At 43.7% G+C, this 17,943-nt stretch overlaps 2 protein-coding genes across 2 annotated transcripts in view; one reads left to right on the top strand and one right to left on the bottom strand.

Moving 5' to 3' along the window:
• LOC139551094 (parafibromin-like) overlaps positions 1-17,943 on the top strand; it is a 69,108-nt gene that overhangs the window by 14,454 nt on the left and 36,711 nt on the right. The window lies entirely within an intron of this gene.
• Positions 14,710-17,943, bottom strand: part of LOC139551095 (beta-1,3-galactosyltransferase 2-like) — a 40,483-nt gene continuing 37,249 nt past the window's right edge. Inside the window, exon 2 of the mRNA XM_071362491.1 lies at positions 14,710-16,566. Within this exon, the coding sequence (XP_071218592.1) occupies positions 15,051-16,298 (1,248 nt within the window). The 5' untranslated portion in view covers positions 16,299-16,566 and the 3' untranslated portion in view covers positions 14,710-15,050. The remainder of the gene's footprint in view (positions 16,567-17,943) is intronic.

Raw genomic sequence — 17,943 nt, 5'->3', positions numbered from 1 at the left:
GTACTAATACGTGTACCGTTACACCCCTAGACCATTGCGACCATGTCTAGGCAACTTTTTAAAAATGATGTCCTTGATGAAAAGACCCTGTTCATGTAAAAATCACAATACCCTGACTGTTTTAAAGCAAAACTATCAAAACTATTTATTATGGTGAACCTGAATCTAAGTAAATTCTGAATGTTTGAAAACTCCAATCAGCAGTTGGATGTGGGTTGTCCACTCTGTTAAAACACCATTCTCTACAGTGCATTTGGTAACAATGACCCAGCAAATTACATTGGTTGTCACTTAACTTATAAAGCCTATGATTTGACAGTGTGAAAGCCATTTTTACAAGCATTTGAATGCTGAACGTGCTGTGCAGATGCACAAATAGCCTATTAGAACAGGGATAAGGCCCATCTCTCGTTGACATGAGCAACTGTCTTAAACTGTACACTTATCAGATAGTTGTACGCAGTTACATGCATAAAAGTTTGATAGGCTACTGAACTGAAGGAGAGGACTTGTCAATTCAGCCACAACAGATGAGGTATTTTTGGAATGAAACAATGAATAAAAAAACATTTAGTAAACCGGCAATTCGTAACGTTTTGGATCGGTTTTCAAATGCTCCCAGGGACCAATGCACTAGTATCTTATGCATTGGTCCAAGGTTCAAATTTATATCTGTGAATACATCCCTAATAGCTGGAGAGAATGCAATTTGCTCAATTTACACTGAACAAGAATATAAATGCAACATGTAAAGTGTTGGTTTCATGAGCTGAAATAAAGAAAATCCCTGAAATGTTCCATATGCACAAAAAGCTTTCTCTTGTATTTTGTGCACAAATTTGTTTATCCCTATTAGTGAGCATTTTTCCTTTGGCAAGGTAATCCATCCACCTGACAGGTGTGGCATATCAAGATGGTGATTAAACAGCATGATCATTGCACAGGTGCACCTTGTGCTTGCTTCAATAGAAGGCCTCTCTAAAATGTGTTGTTTTGTCACACAATACAATGCCACAGATGTCTCAAGTTCAGGGAGCATGCAATTGGCATGCTGACTGCAGGAATGTCCACCAGAGTTGTTGCCAGAGAATTTAATATTAATAACTACCATAAGGCGCCTTGTCTCAAGTTGTTTTCGAGAATTTGGCAGTATGTCCAACCGGCCTCACAACTGTAGACCACGTGTAACCACGCCAGGACCTCCACATCTGGCTTCTACACCTGCGGGATCGTCTGAGACCAGCCAACCAGAGAACTGATGAAACTGTGGGTGTGCACAACCGAAGAGTTTCTGCACAAACTGTCAGAAACCGTCTCAGGGAAGCTCATCTGCATGCTTGTCGTCCTCACCAGGGTCTTGACCTGACTGCAGTTCGGCATTGTAACCGACTTCAGTGGGAAAATGCTCTTCACAGATGAATCCCGGTTTCAAATGTACCGGGCAGACGGCGTGTATGGTGTTGTGTGGGCAAGTGGTTTGCTGATGTCAATGTTGTGAACAGAGTGCCCCATGGTATGGGCAGTCATAAACTAAAGATAACGAACACAATTCCATTTTATCAATGACAATTTGAATGCACAGAGATGCCGTGATGAGATCTTGAGGCCCATTGTCATGCCATTCATCCTCCACCATCACCTCATGTTTCAGTATGATAACGCAAAGCTCTTTACACAATAGCTGGAAATGTCAGTTCTTCCATGGCCTGCATACTTACCACACCTGTCACCCATTGAGCATGTTTGGGATGCTTTGGATAGACGTGTACGGCAAGGTGTTCCAGTTCCCGCCAATATCCAGCAACTTCGCTCAGCCATTGAAGAGGAGTGGGACAACATTCCACAGGCCACAATCAACAACCTGATGAACTGTATGCGAAGGAGATGTCATGCTGCATTAGGCAAATGGTGTTAACACCAGATACTGACTGGTTCTCTGATCCACGCGCCTAGCTTTTCTTTTTAAGGCATCTGTGACCAACCGATGCATATCTGTATTCCCAGTCATGTGAAATCCATAGATTAGGGCCTAATGAATTTATTTGACTTATGAACTGTAACTCAGTAAAATATTTGAAATTGTTACATTTCAGTTCAGTATAGAAAATATTTGGGGTATTGAAAATCCTACCGAAAAATCGTATTCTTATCAACGGTATATTTTTTGTTGTTGTTTGAACTATTACATACCTTGGAGAATAACAGATGCAAACCAGTTGAAGTCCAGTTCCTACTCTACTGTTGTAATAGGGAGTTCATGTTCCTCTGATCGGTTTCCGTGACTAACTTATTACCCAAAGCTTGAGGTATATTGTTGTGCTGTGCCCTGGCCAGCTCATTGACGTGTACTGTTAGCTCACTGCACCTCCAGGTCTTTGGGGCCTGCGATCTGTGTCCAGAGGCTGCCCAGTCTATAATGAGATCGGGCTCCAGGTACTGATTGTAGGGAACCACAGAGTACAGGGAATGAGTCACGACTCGGCGACGTCTCTGCAAATGGGCAAACCTGGGAAGGTCAAGCTGCCTTTGTCTTCCTCATCCACACACACTGCAGTGGTCTCATTTTAGTGTATGTCTATCATTCTGACATTTTAATACTGATTCTACTTTGCCATTGCTGCTGTTTTAGTTCATCTCCAAGCTTCATTTTCATCAACGCTTCTGAAGATGGTTAATTCACAAAGCAGAATACAATTACTCTAAATTACTCTGAAGCATCCTTTGTGGAGTCTTATGCGTAGGAGAACTCGCGATGAATGTACATATCTCCTTCGTGATGGAATTATGCTGAACTTTCATTTTTTTCGGTCAAGGCTGAACTTCATAGTCACTATATATTTTCAGTGCATTCTATTACGTTGTTTTCAGTTATTTGTTATGGTATGCACAATATAGTTGTAGCTATGTATCAATTAATAGTTAATAACTGATTTGTGTGTTAGTGTTCTGTTTCTTCACTATTATACAGTACCAGTCAAACGTTTGGACACCTACTCATTCCAGGGTTTTTCTTTATTTTTACTATGTTCTACATCATCAAACCTATGAAATAACACATGGAATCATGTAGTAACCAAACAAGTGTTACACAAATCAAAATATATGTTATATTCTTCAAAGTAGCCACCCTTTGCCTTTATGACTGCTTTGCACACTCTTGGCATTCTCTCAACCAGCTTCGAGGTAGTCACCTGGAATGCATTTCAATTAAGTTAATTTGTGTTATTTATTTTCTTAATGCGTTTGAGCCAATCAATTGTTGTGACAAGGTAGGGGTGGTATACAGAAGATCACCCTATTTGGTAAAAGACCAAGTCCATATTTTGGCAAGAACAGCTCAAATAAGCAAAGCGAAACGCCAGTCCATCATTACTTTAAGACATAAAGGTGTCAATCTGGAAAATTCCAAGAACTTTGAAAGTTTTTTCAAGTGCAGTCGCAAAAACCATCAAGCGCTATGATGAAACTCTCATGAGGACCGCCACAGGAAAGGAAGACCCAGAGTTACCTCTGCTGCAGAGGATAATAAGTTAATTAGTTACCAGCCTATGATTACAGCCAAATAAGTTCAAGACAGACACATCTCAACATCAACTGTTCAGAGGAGACTGCGTGAATCAGGCCTTCATGGTCATATTGCAGCAAAGAAACCACTACTAAAGGACACCAATAATAAGGGACTTGCATGGGCCAAGACACACGAGCAATGGACATTAGACCAGTGAAAATCTATCCTTTGGTCTGATGGGCCCAAATTTTAGATTTTTTGTTCCAACTGCCGTGTCGTTGTGAGACGCAAAGTAGGTGAACGGATTATCTCTGCATGTGTGGTGGTGCTTTGCTAGTGACACGGTCACCGATTTATTTAGAATTCAAGGCACAGTTAACCAGCATGGCTATCACAGCATTATGCAGTGATACGCCATCCCATCTGGTTTGCGCTTAGTGGGATGATAATTTGTTTTTCAACAGGACAATGAACCAAAACACACCTCCAGGCTGTGTAAAGGATATTTGACCAAGAAGTAGAGTATGGAGTGCTGCATCAGATGACCTGGCCTCCACAATCACCCAACCTCAACCCAATTTTAGATTAGTTTGGAATGAGTTGGAATTGCAGAGTGAAGGAAAAACAGCCAACAAGTGCTTCGCATATGTGGGAACTCCTTCAAGACTGTTGGAAAAGCATTCCAGGTGTAGCTGGTTGAGTGTGGAAATCTGTCAAGGCAAAGGGTGGCTGCTTTGAAGAATATAAAATATATTTTGATTTGTCTAACACTTTTTGTTTTGTTTTGGTTACTACATGATTCCATGTTTCATAGTTTTGATGTCTTCACTATTGTTCTGCAATGTAGAAAATAGTCAAACATAAAGGAGAACCCTTCAATGAGTAGGTGTGTCCAAACTTTTGACTGGCACTGTACATGGTAAGCTAGAAACACATTTAACACCCATGTTGGTTAAACCCTTGAAGTGACTACAACAGTACTGTAGACACCTTTTTTGATAAGAATTATTCAATGTGTTTAGTTAGGATCTCTCTGCTTAGCTGATTGTCAGGGGTGGAGTGCTTTCAGTATAAACAAGATGTATTGATTTATCAATCATTGGGCTGATCCCTGACCAGGGAGGTTTCATTATTTTCATCTCTGGAAATGGCAGAAAAATGTATAACCTTATTAAATGTCTTTTACCATTTGTGGTTTGTAGTGTACCACCCATATCGTTTTTTCTTTCACCCACGTTCTCTCTTGCAGTTGTCCTGCCCTTCATAATTCATGTAGATCAACTGGTACTTGTGAAATGATTCAATGTTCCTTTTGATACTGAACACTTTTTACTACTAAGTTATCTGGAATGTTTTAAGAAGGTAATACGGAGGATCATTTTGCAATTTGATTATACATTTTATGTCCCCTTGAAGTATAAAAAAATTATTAAATGTTTGTTTATTTTTGGCCTTACTGCTTTAGCCCATACAAACGCATAGAAAAACAGTCCCCCGCCCCCAAAAATCTAAGTTTATTCTAAAGTCTGCCCTGTATCTGAGAGACAGTGTAGTCAGACCTCTACTTTTTCCACATTTTTAAATGGATTAAATTGTTTTCAATTTCCAAACAATATCCCATAATGACAAAGCAAAAACCATTTTTTTGACATTTTTGCTAATTTATCAAAGAAAATAGAAAAAATATTCAGACCCTTTACCTCAGTAATTTGTTGAAGTACCTTTTGGCGGCGATTACAGCCCTGAGTCTTCTTGGGTATGACGCTACAAGCTTGGCACACCTGTACTTGGAGTTCCTCCCATTCTTCTCTGCAGATCCTCTCAAGCGCTGTCAGGTTGGATGGGGAGTGTTGCTGCACAGCTATTTTCAGGTATCTCCAGAGGTGTTCGATCCGGTTCAAGTCCGGACTCTGTCTGGACCACTCTAGGACATTCAGAGACTTGTCCCGAAGCCACTCCTGCATTGTCTTGGCTGTCTGCTTGGGGTTGTTGTCCTGTTGGAAGGTGAACATTTGCCACAGTCTGAGGTCCTGAATGCTCTTGAGCAGGTTTTCATCAAGGATCTCTATACTTTGCTCTGTTCATCTTTCCCTTGATCCTGACTAGTCTCCCAGTCCCTGCTACTGGAAAAACATCCCCACAGCATGATGCTGCCACCATGCTTCACCGTAGGATGGGTGTCAGGTTTCCTCCAGACGTGTCGCTTGGCATTCAGTCTAAAGAGTCAAATCTTGGGTTCATCAGACCAGAGAATATTGTTTCTCATGGTCTGAGTCCTTTAGGTGCCTTTTGGCCAACTCCAGAGGGCTGTCATGTGCCTTTTACTGAGGAGTGGCTTCCATCTGGCCATAAAGGCCTGATTTGGTTGAGTGCTGCAGAGATTGTTGTCCTTCTGGAACTTTCTCCAGACGAACTCAGGATCTCTGTCAGTGACCATTGGGTTCTTGGTCACCTGCCTGACCAAGGCCATTCTCCCTCGATTTGTTCAGTTTGGCCGTGCGGACAGCTTTAGGAAGAGTCTTGGTTGTTCCAAACTTATTCCATGTAAGAATAATAGAGGCCACTGTCTTCTTGGAGACCTCCAATGCTGTATAAATGCTTTGGTACCCTTTCCCAGACCTGTACCTCGACATAATCCTGTCTCGGAGCTCTACGGACAGTTCCTTCGACCTCGTGGCTTGGTTTTTCCTCTGACATCAAATTTTATTTGTCACATGCACCTAATACAACAGATATTAGACCTTACAGTGAAATGCTTACTTACAAGCCATTAACGAACAATGCATTTAACTTCTTACGGCTGAAATCCCGTTAACGGGATCGATATGACAACAGCCAGTGAAAGTGCAGGGCGCAAAATTCAAACATCTCATAATTAAAATTCCTCAAACAGTATTAGTATTATACACTAATAAGTATTATACACCATTTTAAAGATACATTTGTTGTTAATCCCACCACAGTGTCCGATTTCAAAAAGGCTTTACCTCGAAAGCATACCATGCGATTGTTAGGTCAGCACCTAGTCACAGAAAAACAAAGCCATTTTTCCAGCCAAAGAGACGAGTCACAAAAAGCAGAAAGTGATTAACTCTATAACTTTTGATCTTCATCAGATGACATTCATAGGACTTCGTGTTACACAATAATGTGTGGGTTTTTTTCCGATAAAGTTCATATTTATATCCAAAAACCTGTTTACATTGGAGCATTATGTTCAGTAATGTTTTGCTTCCAAAACATCCTGTGATTTTTGCAGAGAGCCACATCAATTTCCAGAAATACTCATAATAAACATTGATAAAAGATACAAGTGTTATGCATGGAATTATAGATCCACTTCTCCTTAATGCAACCGCTGTGTCGGATTTCAAAAAAGCTTTACGGAAAAAGCACACCATGCAATAATCTGAGTACAGAGCTCAGAGACCAAAACAAGCCATACAGATACCCGCCATGTTGTGGAGTCAACAGAAGTCAGAAATAGCATTATAAATATTCACTTACCTTTAATGATCATCAGAATGCACTCCCATGAATCCCAGTTCCACAAATGTTTGTTTTGTTCGATAACGTCCATAATTAATGTCCAAATACCTCTTTTGTTTGCGCATATAGTTCACAAATCCAAATTCACGAAGCGCAGGCCAGACAAAGTCAAGAAGTTCCATTGCAGTTCGTAGAAACATGTCAAATGATGTATAGAATCAGTCTTTAGGATGTTTTTATCATAAATCTTCAATAATGTTTAAACCGGAGAATTCCTTTGTCTTTAGAAAGGAAAAGGAACGCAGCTACCTCTCACTGGCTCGCGCCTGACTGAGCTCATGGCATTCTGCCAGACCTCTTAGTCAATCATCTCTTATTCTCTCCCCCTGCACAGTAGAAGCCTGAAACAAGGTTCTAAAGACTGTTGACATCTAGTGGAAGCCTTGGGAAATGCAATATGGGCGGCAGGGTAGCCTAGTGGTTAGAGTGTTGGACTAGTAACCGAAAGGTTGCAAGTTCAAATCCCCGAGCTGACAAGGTACAAATCTGTTGTTCTGCACCTGAACAAGGCAGTTCAGTGTTCCTAGGCTGTCATTGAAAATAAGAATTTGTTCTTAACTGACTTGCCTAGTTAAATAAAGGTAAAAAATAAAAATAAAATATAACCCCGTATATTGGGTAGGCAAAGACTTGAAAACCTACAAACCTCAGATTTCCCACTTCCTGGTTGGATTTTTTCTCAGGTTTTTGCCTGCCATATGAGTTCTGTTATATCATTCAAACAGTTTTAGAAACTTCAGACTGTTTTCTATCCAAATCTACTAATAATATGCATATCTTAGCTTCTGGGCCTGAGTAGCAGGCAGTTTACTCTGGGAACCTTATTCATCCAAGCTACTCAATACTGCCCCCAGCCATAAGAAGTTAACAAAAGACCCCCCAAAAAGTAAGATAAGAATAACAAATAATTAAAGAACAGCTGTAAATAACAATAGTGGGGCTATATACAGGTGGTACTACCGGTACAGACTCCATGTGCGGGGGCACCGGTGTCGAGGTAATATGTACATGTAGGTAGAGCTATTAAATTGACTATGCATAGTTAACAGAGTAGCAGCAGCAGTGTAGAAGAGGGGAGTGGGGGCAATGCAAATAGTCTGGGTAGCAATTTGATTAGATGTTCAGGAGTCTTATTGCTTGAGGGTAGAAGCTGTTTAGAAGCCTCTTGGACCTAGACTTGGCGCGGTAGCTGTGCGGTAGCAGAGAGAACAGTCTATGACACGGGTGGCTGGAGTGTTTAATTATTAGGTTCTTCCTCTGACACAGCCTGGTATAGGGGGGCAGGAAGCTTGGCCCCGGTGATTTACTGGGCCTTACGCACTACCCTCTGTAGTGCCTTGCGGTCGCAGGCCGAGCAGTTGCCATACCATGCAGTGATGCAACCAGTCAGCATGCTCTCAATGGTGCTGCTGTAAAACCTTTTGAGGATCTGAGGACCCATGGCAAATCTTTTCCTGAGGGGGAATGGGTTTGGTCGTGCCCTCTTCATGACTGCCTTGGTTGGACCATGTTAGTTTGTTGATGTGGACGCCAAGGAACTTAAAGCTCTCAACCTGCTCCACTACAGCCTCGTTGATGAAAATGGGGGCGTGCTCTGTCCTCCTTTTCCTGTAGTCCACAATCATCTCCTTTTTATTGATCACGTTGAGAGAGAGAGGTTGTCCTTGTGCCACACGGTCAGGTCTCTGACCTCCCTATAGGCTGTCTTTTCGTTGTCGGTGATCAGGCCTACCACTGTTGTGTCATCGGCAAACTTAATGATGGTGTTGGTGTCATGCCTGGCTGTGCAGTCATGAGTGAACAGGGGGCTGTGCAGTCATGAGTGAACGGGGTTCAGGAGGCGACTGCGCACGCACCCCTGAGAGACCCCTGTGTTGAGGATCAGCGGAAGGGATGTGTTGATACCAACAAGGTAGCCTTTTAAAATTATAAACTTGGATTAGCTAACACAACGTGCCATTGGAACACAGGAGTGATGGTGGCTGATAATGGTCCGCTGTACGCCTATGTGATATTCCATAAAAAAATCTGCCGTTTCCAGCTACAATAGTAATTTACAAGATAATCAATGTCTACACTGTATTTCTGATCAATTTGGTGTTATTTTAATGAACAAAAAATGTGAAAAAAAACAAAAAAAAAACAAGGACAGTTCTAAGTGACCCCAAACTTGAACAATAGTGTATGTATATGAGAAGAAAACATACAAACGCGACAAGCAACAATTTGTAATATTTTATTTAGTTACAGTTCTAACTTCCGGCGCCGAAAAGAGATGGCCGCCTCGCTTCGCGTTCCTTGGAAAATATGCAGTATTTTGTTTTTTTATGTGTTATTTCTTACATCGGTACCCCAGGTAATCTTAGGTTTCATTACATACAGTCGGGAGGAACTACTGAATATACGATTAACGTCAACTCATCATCGTTCCTACCAGGAATATGACTTTCCCGAAACGGATCCAGTGTTTTGCCTTCCACCCAATACAATGGATCTGATCCCAGCCGGCGACCCTGTGCGACGCCGAAAAAGGGGCAAACGAGGCGGTCTCGTGGTCAGGCTTCGGAGACGGGCACATCGCGCTCCACTCCCTAGCATACTACTCGCCAATGTCCAGTCTCTTGACAATAAGGTTGATGAAATCCGAGCACGGGTAGCATTCCAGAGAGACATCAGGGATTGCAACGTGCTCTGCTTCACGGAAACATGGCTAACTCAAGGGACGCTAACGGAGTCGGTGCAGCCAGCTGGTTTCTTCATGCATCGCGCCGACAGAAACAAACATCTTTCCGGTAAGAAGAGGGGCGGGGGGGTATGCCTTATGATTAACGAGAAGTGGTGTGATCATCATAACAACACACAGGAACTCAAGTCATTCTGTTCACCTGATCTAGAACTCCTCACAATCAAATGTCGACCGCATTATCTACCAAGGGAATTCTCTTCAATCATAATCACAGCCGTATATATTCCCCCCCAAGCAGACACATCGATGGCCCTGAACGAACTTTATCTGACTCTTTGTAAACTGGAAACCACACACCCTGAGGCTGCATTCATCGTAGCTGGGGATTTTAACAAGGCTAATCTAAAAACAAAACTCCCTAAATTCTATCAGCATATCGATTGTGCTACCAGGGCTGGGAAAACCCTAGATCATTGTTATACTAATTTCCGCGACGCATATAAGGCCCTCCCCCGCCCCCCTTTCGGAAAAGCTGACCACGACTCCATTTTGTTGATTCCAGCCTACAAACAGAAACTCAAACAACAAGCTCCCGCGCTCAGGTCTGTTCAACGCTGGTCCGACCAATCTGAATCCACGCTTCAAGACTGCTTCGATCACGCGGATTGGAATATGTTCCGCATCGCGTCCAACAACAATATTGACGAATATGCTGATTCGGTGAGCGAGTTCATTAGGAAGTGCATTGACGATGTCGTACCCACAGCAACGATTAAAACATTCCCAAACCAGAAACCGTGGATTGACGGCAGCATTCGCGTGAAACTGAAAGCGCGAACCACTGCTTTTAACCAGGGCAAGGTGACCGGAAGCATGACCGAATACAAACAGTGTAGCTATTCTCTCCGCAAGGCAATCAAACAGGCTAAGTCCCAGTACAGAGACAAAATCGAGTCGCAATTCAACAGCTCAGACACAAGAGGTATGTGGCAGGGTCTACAGTCAATCACGGATTACAAAAAGAAAACCAGCCCCGTCGCGGACCAGGATGTCTTGCTCCCAGACAGGCTAAACAACTTTTTTGCCCGCTTTGAGGACAATACAGTGCCACTGACACGGCCCCCTACCAAAACCTGCGGGCTCTCCTTCACTGCAGCCGAGGTGAGTAAAACATTTAAACAGGAATTTTCGGTACAATTTTATAAATGCCAAACATTTAAACGTGTTAACCCTCGCAAGGCTGCAGGCCCAGACGGCATTCCCAGCCGCGTCCTCAGAGCATGCGCAGACCAGCTGGCTGGTGTGTTTACGGACATATTCAATCAATCCTTATCCCAGTCTGCTGTTCCCACATGCTTCAAGAGGGCCACCATTGTTCCTGTTCCCAAGAAAGCTAAGGTAACTGAGCTAAACGACTACCGCCCCGTAGCACTCACTTCCGTCATCATGAAGTGCTTTGAGAGACTAGTCAAGGACCATATCACCTCCACCCTACCGGACACCCTAGACCCACTCCAATTTGCTTACCGACCCAATAGGTCCACAGACGACGCAATCGCAACCACACTGCACACTGCCCTAACCCATCTGGACAAGAGGAATACCCATGTGAGAATGCTGTTCATCGATTACAGCTCAGCATTTAACACCATAGTACCCTCCAAACTCGTCATCAAGCTCGAGACCCTGGGTCTCGACCCCGCCCTGTGCAACTGGGTCCTGGACTTCCTGACGGGCCGCCCCCAGGTGGTGAGGGTAGGTAACAACATCTCCACCCCGCTGATCCTCAACACTGGGGCCCCACAAGGGTGCGTTCTGAGCCCTCTCCTGTACTCCCTGTTCACCCACGACTGCGTGGCCATGCACGCCTCCAACTCAATCATCAAGTTTGCGGATGACACTACAGTGGTAGGCTTGATTACCAACAACGACGAGACGGCCTACAGGGAGGAGGTGAGGGCCCTCGGAGTGTGGTGTCAGGAAAATAACCTCACACTCAACGTCAACAAAACAAAGGAGATGATTGTGGACTTCAGGAAACAGCAGAGGGAGCACCCCCCTATCCACATCGACGGGTCAGTAGTGGAGAAGGTGGAAAGTTTTAAGTTCCTCGATGTACATATCACGGACAAACTGAATTGGTCCACCCACACAGACAGCGTTGTGAAGAAGGCGCAGCAGCGCCTCTTCAACCTCAGGAGGCTGAAGAAATTCGGCTTGTCACATAAAGCACTCACAAACTTCTACAGATGCACAATCGAGAGCATCCTGTCGGGCTGTATCACCGCCTGGTACGGCAACTGCTCCGCCCACAACCGTAAGGCTCTCCAGAGGGTAGTGAGGTCTGCAGAACGCATCACCGGGGGCAAACTACCTGCCCTCCAGGACACCTACACCACCCGATGTCACAGGAAGGCCATAAAGATCATCAAGGACAACAACCACCCAAGCCACTGCCTGTTCACCCCGCTATCATCCAGAAGGCGAGGTCAGTACAGGTGCATCAAAGCAGGGACCGAGAGACTGAAAAACAGCTTCTATCTCAAGGCCATCAGACTGTTAAACAGCCACCACTAACATTTAGCGGCCGCTGCCAACATACTGACTCAACTCCAGCCACTTTAAAAATGGGAATTGATGGAAATTATGTAAAAATGTACCACTAGCCACTTTAAACAATGCCACTTAATATAATGTTTACATACCCTACATTACCCATCTCATATGTATATACTGTACTCTATATCATCTACTGCATCTTGCCATCTTTATGTAATACATGTACCACTAGCCACTTTAAACTATGCCACTTTATGTTTACATACCCTACAGTACTCATCTCATATGTATATACCGTACTCTATACCATCTACTGCATCTGCCATGCCGTTCTGTACCACCACTCATTCATATATCTTTATGTACATATTCTTTATCCCTTTACACTTGTGTGTGTGTGTAAGGTAGTAGTTGTGGAATTGTTAGGTTAGATTACTTGTTGGTTATTACTGCATTGTCGGAACTAGAAGCACAAGCATTTCGCTACACTCGCATTAACATCTGCTAACCATGTGTATGTGACTAATAAAATTTGATTTGATTTGATTTATAAGGAAATCGGTCAATTTAAATAAATTCATTAGGCCCTAATCTATGGATTTCACATGACTACGCAGGGGTGCTGCCATGGGTGAGCATAGGCCCACCCACATGGGAGCCAGGCCCAGCCAATCAGAATGAGCGTTTCCCACAAAAGGGCTTTATTGCAGGCAGAAATACTCAAAATGAGAGAAATAAGCTTTTTGTGCATATGGAAAATTCCTAGTATTTTTATTTATTTCAGCTCATGAAACATGGGACGAACAATACGTGGCGTTTTTATATTTTGTTCAGTGTACTTTCATACATTTCTTTCAACTGGTACCAGGGGACGTTCAGACGAGTCTTGAGGCCTATGGGCGTCTTAGAGCAAAACAACCGACATGTTCGTGTCAGTGAGAGTCATCTTTGCAGAGGGCAGTCCCTCCAGGATTCTGCATTTCTGTGATCGCATAATTCAATGCAAAATCAACCAATCAACGCATATGATGCAGTAGTTCGCAATTTTGACCAATTCCCGCACTTTTAGCGCATAAAAGGGTCCAATCAAAAGCGGGTTTGTAAATTTTTACCAATTACTGCACTGTTACCGTGGAAAATGGCCCAATCCAACCACACGTCAACAGGTTTCTTTTCTTTTTTCCCCCTGGCCTGTCAGCATATTCGCGTGCAAAGAGGGGTGATGGCTGACGGGCAGTATAATGAACAGAAATCAATCTCATTTGCCAACAATAACAGCTAACGACCGTGCGAAACAATTTCCAAATGTTTTTGGAAACTAAAGAATGTCGACGATCAAGTCACTTAGAATCAGCAAAGCATATGAGAATGTCAGAACAGTTCCCACAGCAGCGGCAGATCACCATGACTGAAGTGGTAGCAGGGAAGACTGTGGCAAGCTCTGAAAGAATCAAGTTGTGGCGTTTTACTCAACTTTTACTCCGCTAACCTTGGCTTTAGGAGGGGGGTCAGCACTCTGCCCTCCCCAGTCTGTCTATGGAGAGCGCTGCTCAAAGCACTGAGTGCAATTTGTCAGCTTTGCTGTTTTAAACTCTCTAAAATGTAATACTGATCACGAAATCTTTCTGGATTTTTTAAATGGAATAGTAAATATCAACCACAATTCTCTATTTTTACGTTTTCTTTTCATCTCCCTTACGACCCTTTCAGAAAGTCTTCAAAATTCTTGATTGTGATAACTTATTAGAAAGAAATACTGATCCTCAAATTGAAAGAGATTGATCAGCTTTGAATCTGTTAGATGCATCTTGTGTTGATGGCAGGCCTGATGGAGAGGTGTGAGTGGATTATGACAAAGCTGTTAAGGAAAATAACCAAAATTGAGCACTTTAGATGTTTCTAATTGTTTTTCTATTATGTATTCTGCTTAAAATCGTACAAAAACTGAGCACATGACTTGTATTGCTTTATGAAATTAATGTGAAAAAAAACATTGCAAAATGTATTTCAGAAAAGTTTACGCTAAATCAAGCTTTTTTGGCTGCAGAATTCACAAATCTTGTTAAATCCTGGAGGGACAGAGGGGTCACATTAGTGTGTAGCCCATACTGTTCGGACGCTGCATACAGAAGTTCGCAGATCAGCTGTACCGACTTCAGACGAGTCCCAAATTGTGGTGGTCATAGAGCAAAACGGAGAACACCCTCGTTTTCGTGAGTCATCTTTCCATAGAGGGGTTATAAATGTTTGTAGTCCAAAACTGCTTGGATGATTTTGTGAGACCACCGATTTTTGGGATGTCAAAATGTCTGACAAAAACTGCTAACAACTTTCACCACAGATGCGGAAGTGCGACGTGTGGATCCAATGCAACAAAGAAAAAACATCTAGCTGAAACTTACAGATCTTTTTAAATGTTTTATTATGCTACTTCGATTCAACCTTAAAAGGAAAAGTATTTAAACTCAAGTTGAACAAAATGGATACTAGACAGTGACAGTCCACCAATAGTCTAAGATTTATCCTCATAATAAACAGCATCCACATTTCACATAAGTAATGTCTTCATCTGTCCACCAATGCATATATTCTTTCAATCAATGAATGTATTAAACTCAAAAATATGAACTGTAGTAATAAAAAAAGACGGCCTTCAATCATTAGTTTGTCCGAAAACATGCTTGACTCTGTCACCTCTTGCCCAGTATCTTGCACAGGCAATGACCTAACATCACACTCAACCCTCTGTCACCAAATAGGCTGTACCCCCTGCAGTTTCCTCTGGCGAAACTTGCCCACCTTGTCTTTGGATGTGTTGATGCAGGCGTTGTACTTGTTGCTCTGCAGGTGGTGCCAGTACTTGAGCAGTTCGTTGGGGTGAAACTGGTGGGAGGTTATGAGGTGACTATACTTGCAGCTGGAGTAGGACACCCGCCAGTGGTTGAACAGGAACTCATTAGGCGGCGGCGTGGGTTCGATCCGCAGCTTGGCCAGGCAGATGCCCACGTAAACGTCCTCCAGATGCAGCCTGCGGATGCTCAGGGAGGCCCTGTAGATCTTAACAGCCAGGTCCCCTGAGAACACATAGCCCGTTCCTGAGCAGAAAGTAGGGTACACCTCGCTGGGGTACAGCTCGGGCGACATGTACCACTTGCTATTCTTGTTCCTGTTGGGTGCAAAGCCCCTCATCAGGTAGCCCGTAATGTAGTCCCGTTTCGGCTGCATCTCTGGCCGGAGCAGCTTGTGCACGAGATACTCTGTGTTGACAAACATGTCACTGTCTGTCTTCATGACATAGTTGGCGCCCGGGCAGTGCGCAGACACCCAGTGCATGCCCATCAGGGTTTTGATAGTCAGGTTGTTGTAAGTGTCCATGTAATCCTGCTGGATGATGTCACGGTGCCTCCGGCTCTCGGCCTCCAGGCTGCTCTGCTGCAGGCGGCCCACCCTGCCCTCCTTTACGCCCAGCAGGAAGAGCCGAACAAAGCTGAGGCCCGGGACCATGCTCTCGTTCCCCCAGGTCTGCCGAATGGTCTCCCTGGCCTCCACCTGCTGGGCCTCCGTGGTTATCAGCAGCACCAGGAAGGGCTCTGGGTTGCCCTCCCGGCACTTGTCGGGCTCATTGATGATGTAAGGGTATGGCTCTGAGGTCAGCAGGCCCCTTAGCCCGACTTCTCCTCTCAAGCTAGCATTAGCAGCCATTGAGTTCTCCAGTCCCGTAATCCGCTGTGGAAAGGAGGAGTCCTGGGGGGAACTGAGGTTGGAATTTCTTTCCGGAGGCGCAGGGGGAACCAGTAGAATCTGTGATGAGCTGTGATTCCCTTTTTCTTTGGTAGAGTGTAGTCCTCTTTCGGTGTAAGCCACTGGGTGCTCCCTCTGCCATGTTGTCCCACTGAGGCCCGGCAGCCAGTCTTGATGGCCCAGGATGATCAGGAGCAAGAGGAGAGACAGTAGGCCAGCGACGTGCGTGTAGCAGTGGCGCCTCCTCCACTGCATGCTGTCTATGTGCACCACCTCACTTGGGCAGCCGTAACACACTCAGTCAGGTGTATGCTGTGTGCGACCAAACTTTTTTATTGTTGATAAACCAAGTAATTAGTCGGGAGGGCTCCTGAGGGAGCTACATCAGAGCTGGTGCATGTATTAAACAGTAACATTCAAGTCACTTTGAATTGTTGGTCAGTTGTCAAACCCGCCCATATGTTTCAACCAGGTTCATGCTCAGGGATAAAGTGCGGTCTTCAGCAGAGGTCAACGTTTTTATCTAGGAGAAAAACAACAGTGATAATGTTAGCACAAGTTAAAACCATCACACGCTTTGTCTAGGGTGACTGAGGGATTGTAGTGGTGTGATAACATACAGTGCATTGGGAAAGTATTCAGACACGTTGACTTTTTCCACATTTTGTTACGTTAAAGCCTTGTTCTAAAATGGATTGATGAGGGGAAATAACTATTTCATCTACACACTACCCCACAATGACAAAGCAAAAACAGTTTTTTGTAGACATTTTTGTGAATGTAAAAAAAAAAAAAAAATAGCATTCAGACCCTTTACTCAGTACTTTGTTGAAGCACCTTTGGCATCGATTACAGCCTCGAGTCTTCTTGGGTATGACACTGCAGGTTTGGCACACCTGTATTTGGGGAGTTTCTACCATTCTTCTCTGCAGATCCTCTCAAGCTCTGTCAGGTTGGATGTGGAGTGTTTCAGGTCTCTCCAGAGACGTTCAATTGGGTTCAAGTCCAGGCTCTGGCTGGGCCACTAGGACATTCAGAGACTTGTCCCGAAGCCACTCCTGCATTATCTTGGCTGTGTGCTTAGCGTCGTTGTCCTGTTGGAAGGTGAACCTTCGCCCCAGTCTGAGGGGGCGGAGGTTCATCGTAGAGATGGTGCCAGGTTTCCTCCAGACGTGACGCTTGGCATTTAGGCCAAAGAGTTCAATCTTGGTTTCATTAGACCAGACAATCTTGTTTCTCATGGTCTGAGTCTTTAGGTGCCTTTTGGCAAACTGCAAGCAGGCTGTCGTGCCTTTTTACTCAGCCGTAGGAAGAGTCTTGGTGATGGAGGCCACTGTGTTCTTTGGGACCTTCAATGCTGCAGACATTTTTTGGGACCCTTCCTCAGATCTGTGTTTCGACACAATCCTGTCTAGGAGCACTACAGACAATTCCTTTGACCTCATGGCTTGGTTTTTGCTCTGACATGCACTGTCAACAAGTGTGTGCCTTTCCAAATCATGTCCAATCAATTAAATTTGCCACGGGTGGACTCCCAAGTTTTAGAAACATCTCAAGGATAATCAATGGAAACAGGATATACCTGAGCTCAATTTCGACTCTCATAGCAAAAGGTCTGGATACTTATTTAAATAAAGCATTTGTTTTACATTTTTTATAGATTTGCAACAACTTTTTGCTTTTTAATTATGGGGTATTGTGTGCAGATGGAAAACATGTATTTAATACATTTTACAATATGGCTGTAACGTAACAGAAATTGGATAAGTCAAGGGGTCTGAATACTTTCCGAATGCACTGTAACTCTATCATTCATCGACTAATGTTGAATTAACAGTGAAAAGTATACTGTGCAAAGCTTATGAGCCCATTTAAGTGTCATTTAGAGATGTCTTCAATT

Source organism: Salvelinus alpinus, chromosome 23 (assembly GCF_045679555.1).
Source record: "Salvelinus alpinus chromosome 23, SLU_Salpinus.1, whole genome shotgun sequence".
Classification (NCBI taxonomy): Eukaryota; Metazoa; Chordata; class Actinopteri; order Salmoniformes; family Salmonidae; genus Salvelinus; species Salvelinus alpinus.
This window is presented reverse-complemented; position numbering and strand designations above follow the sequence as displayed.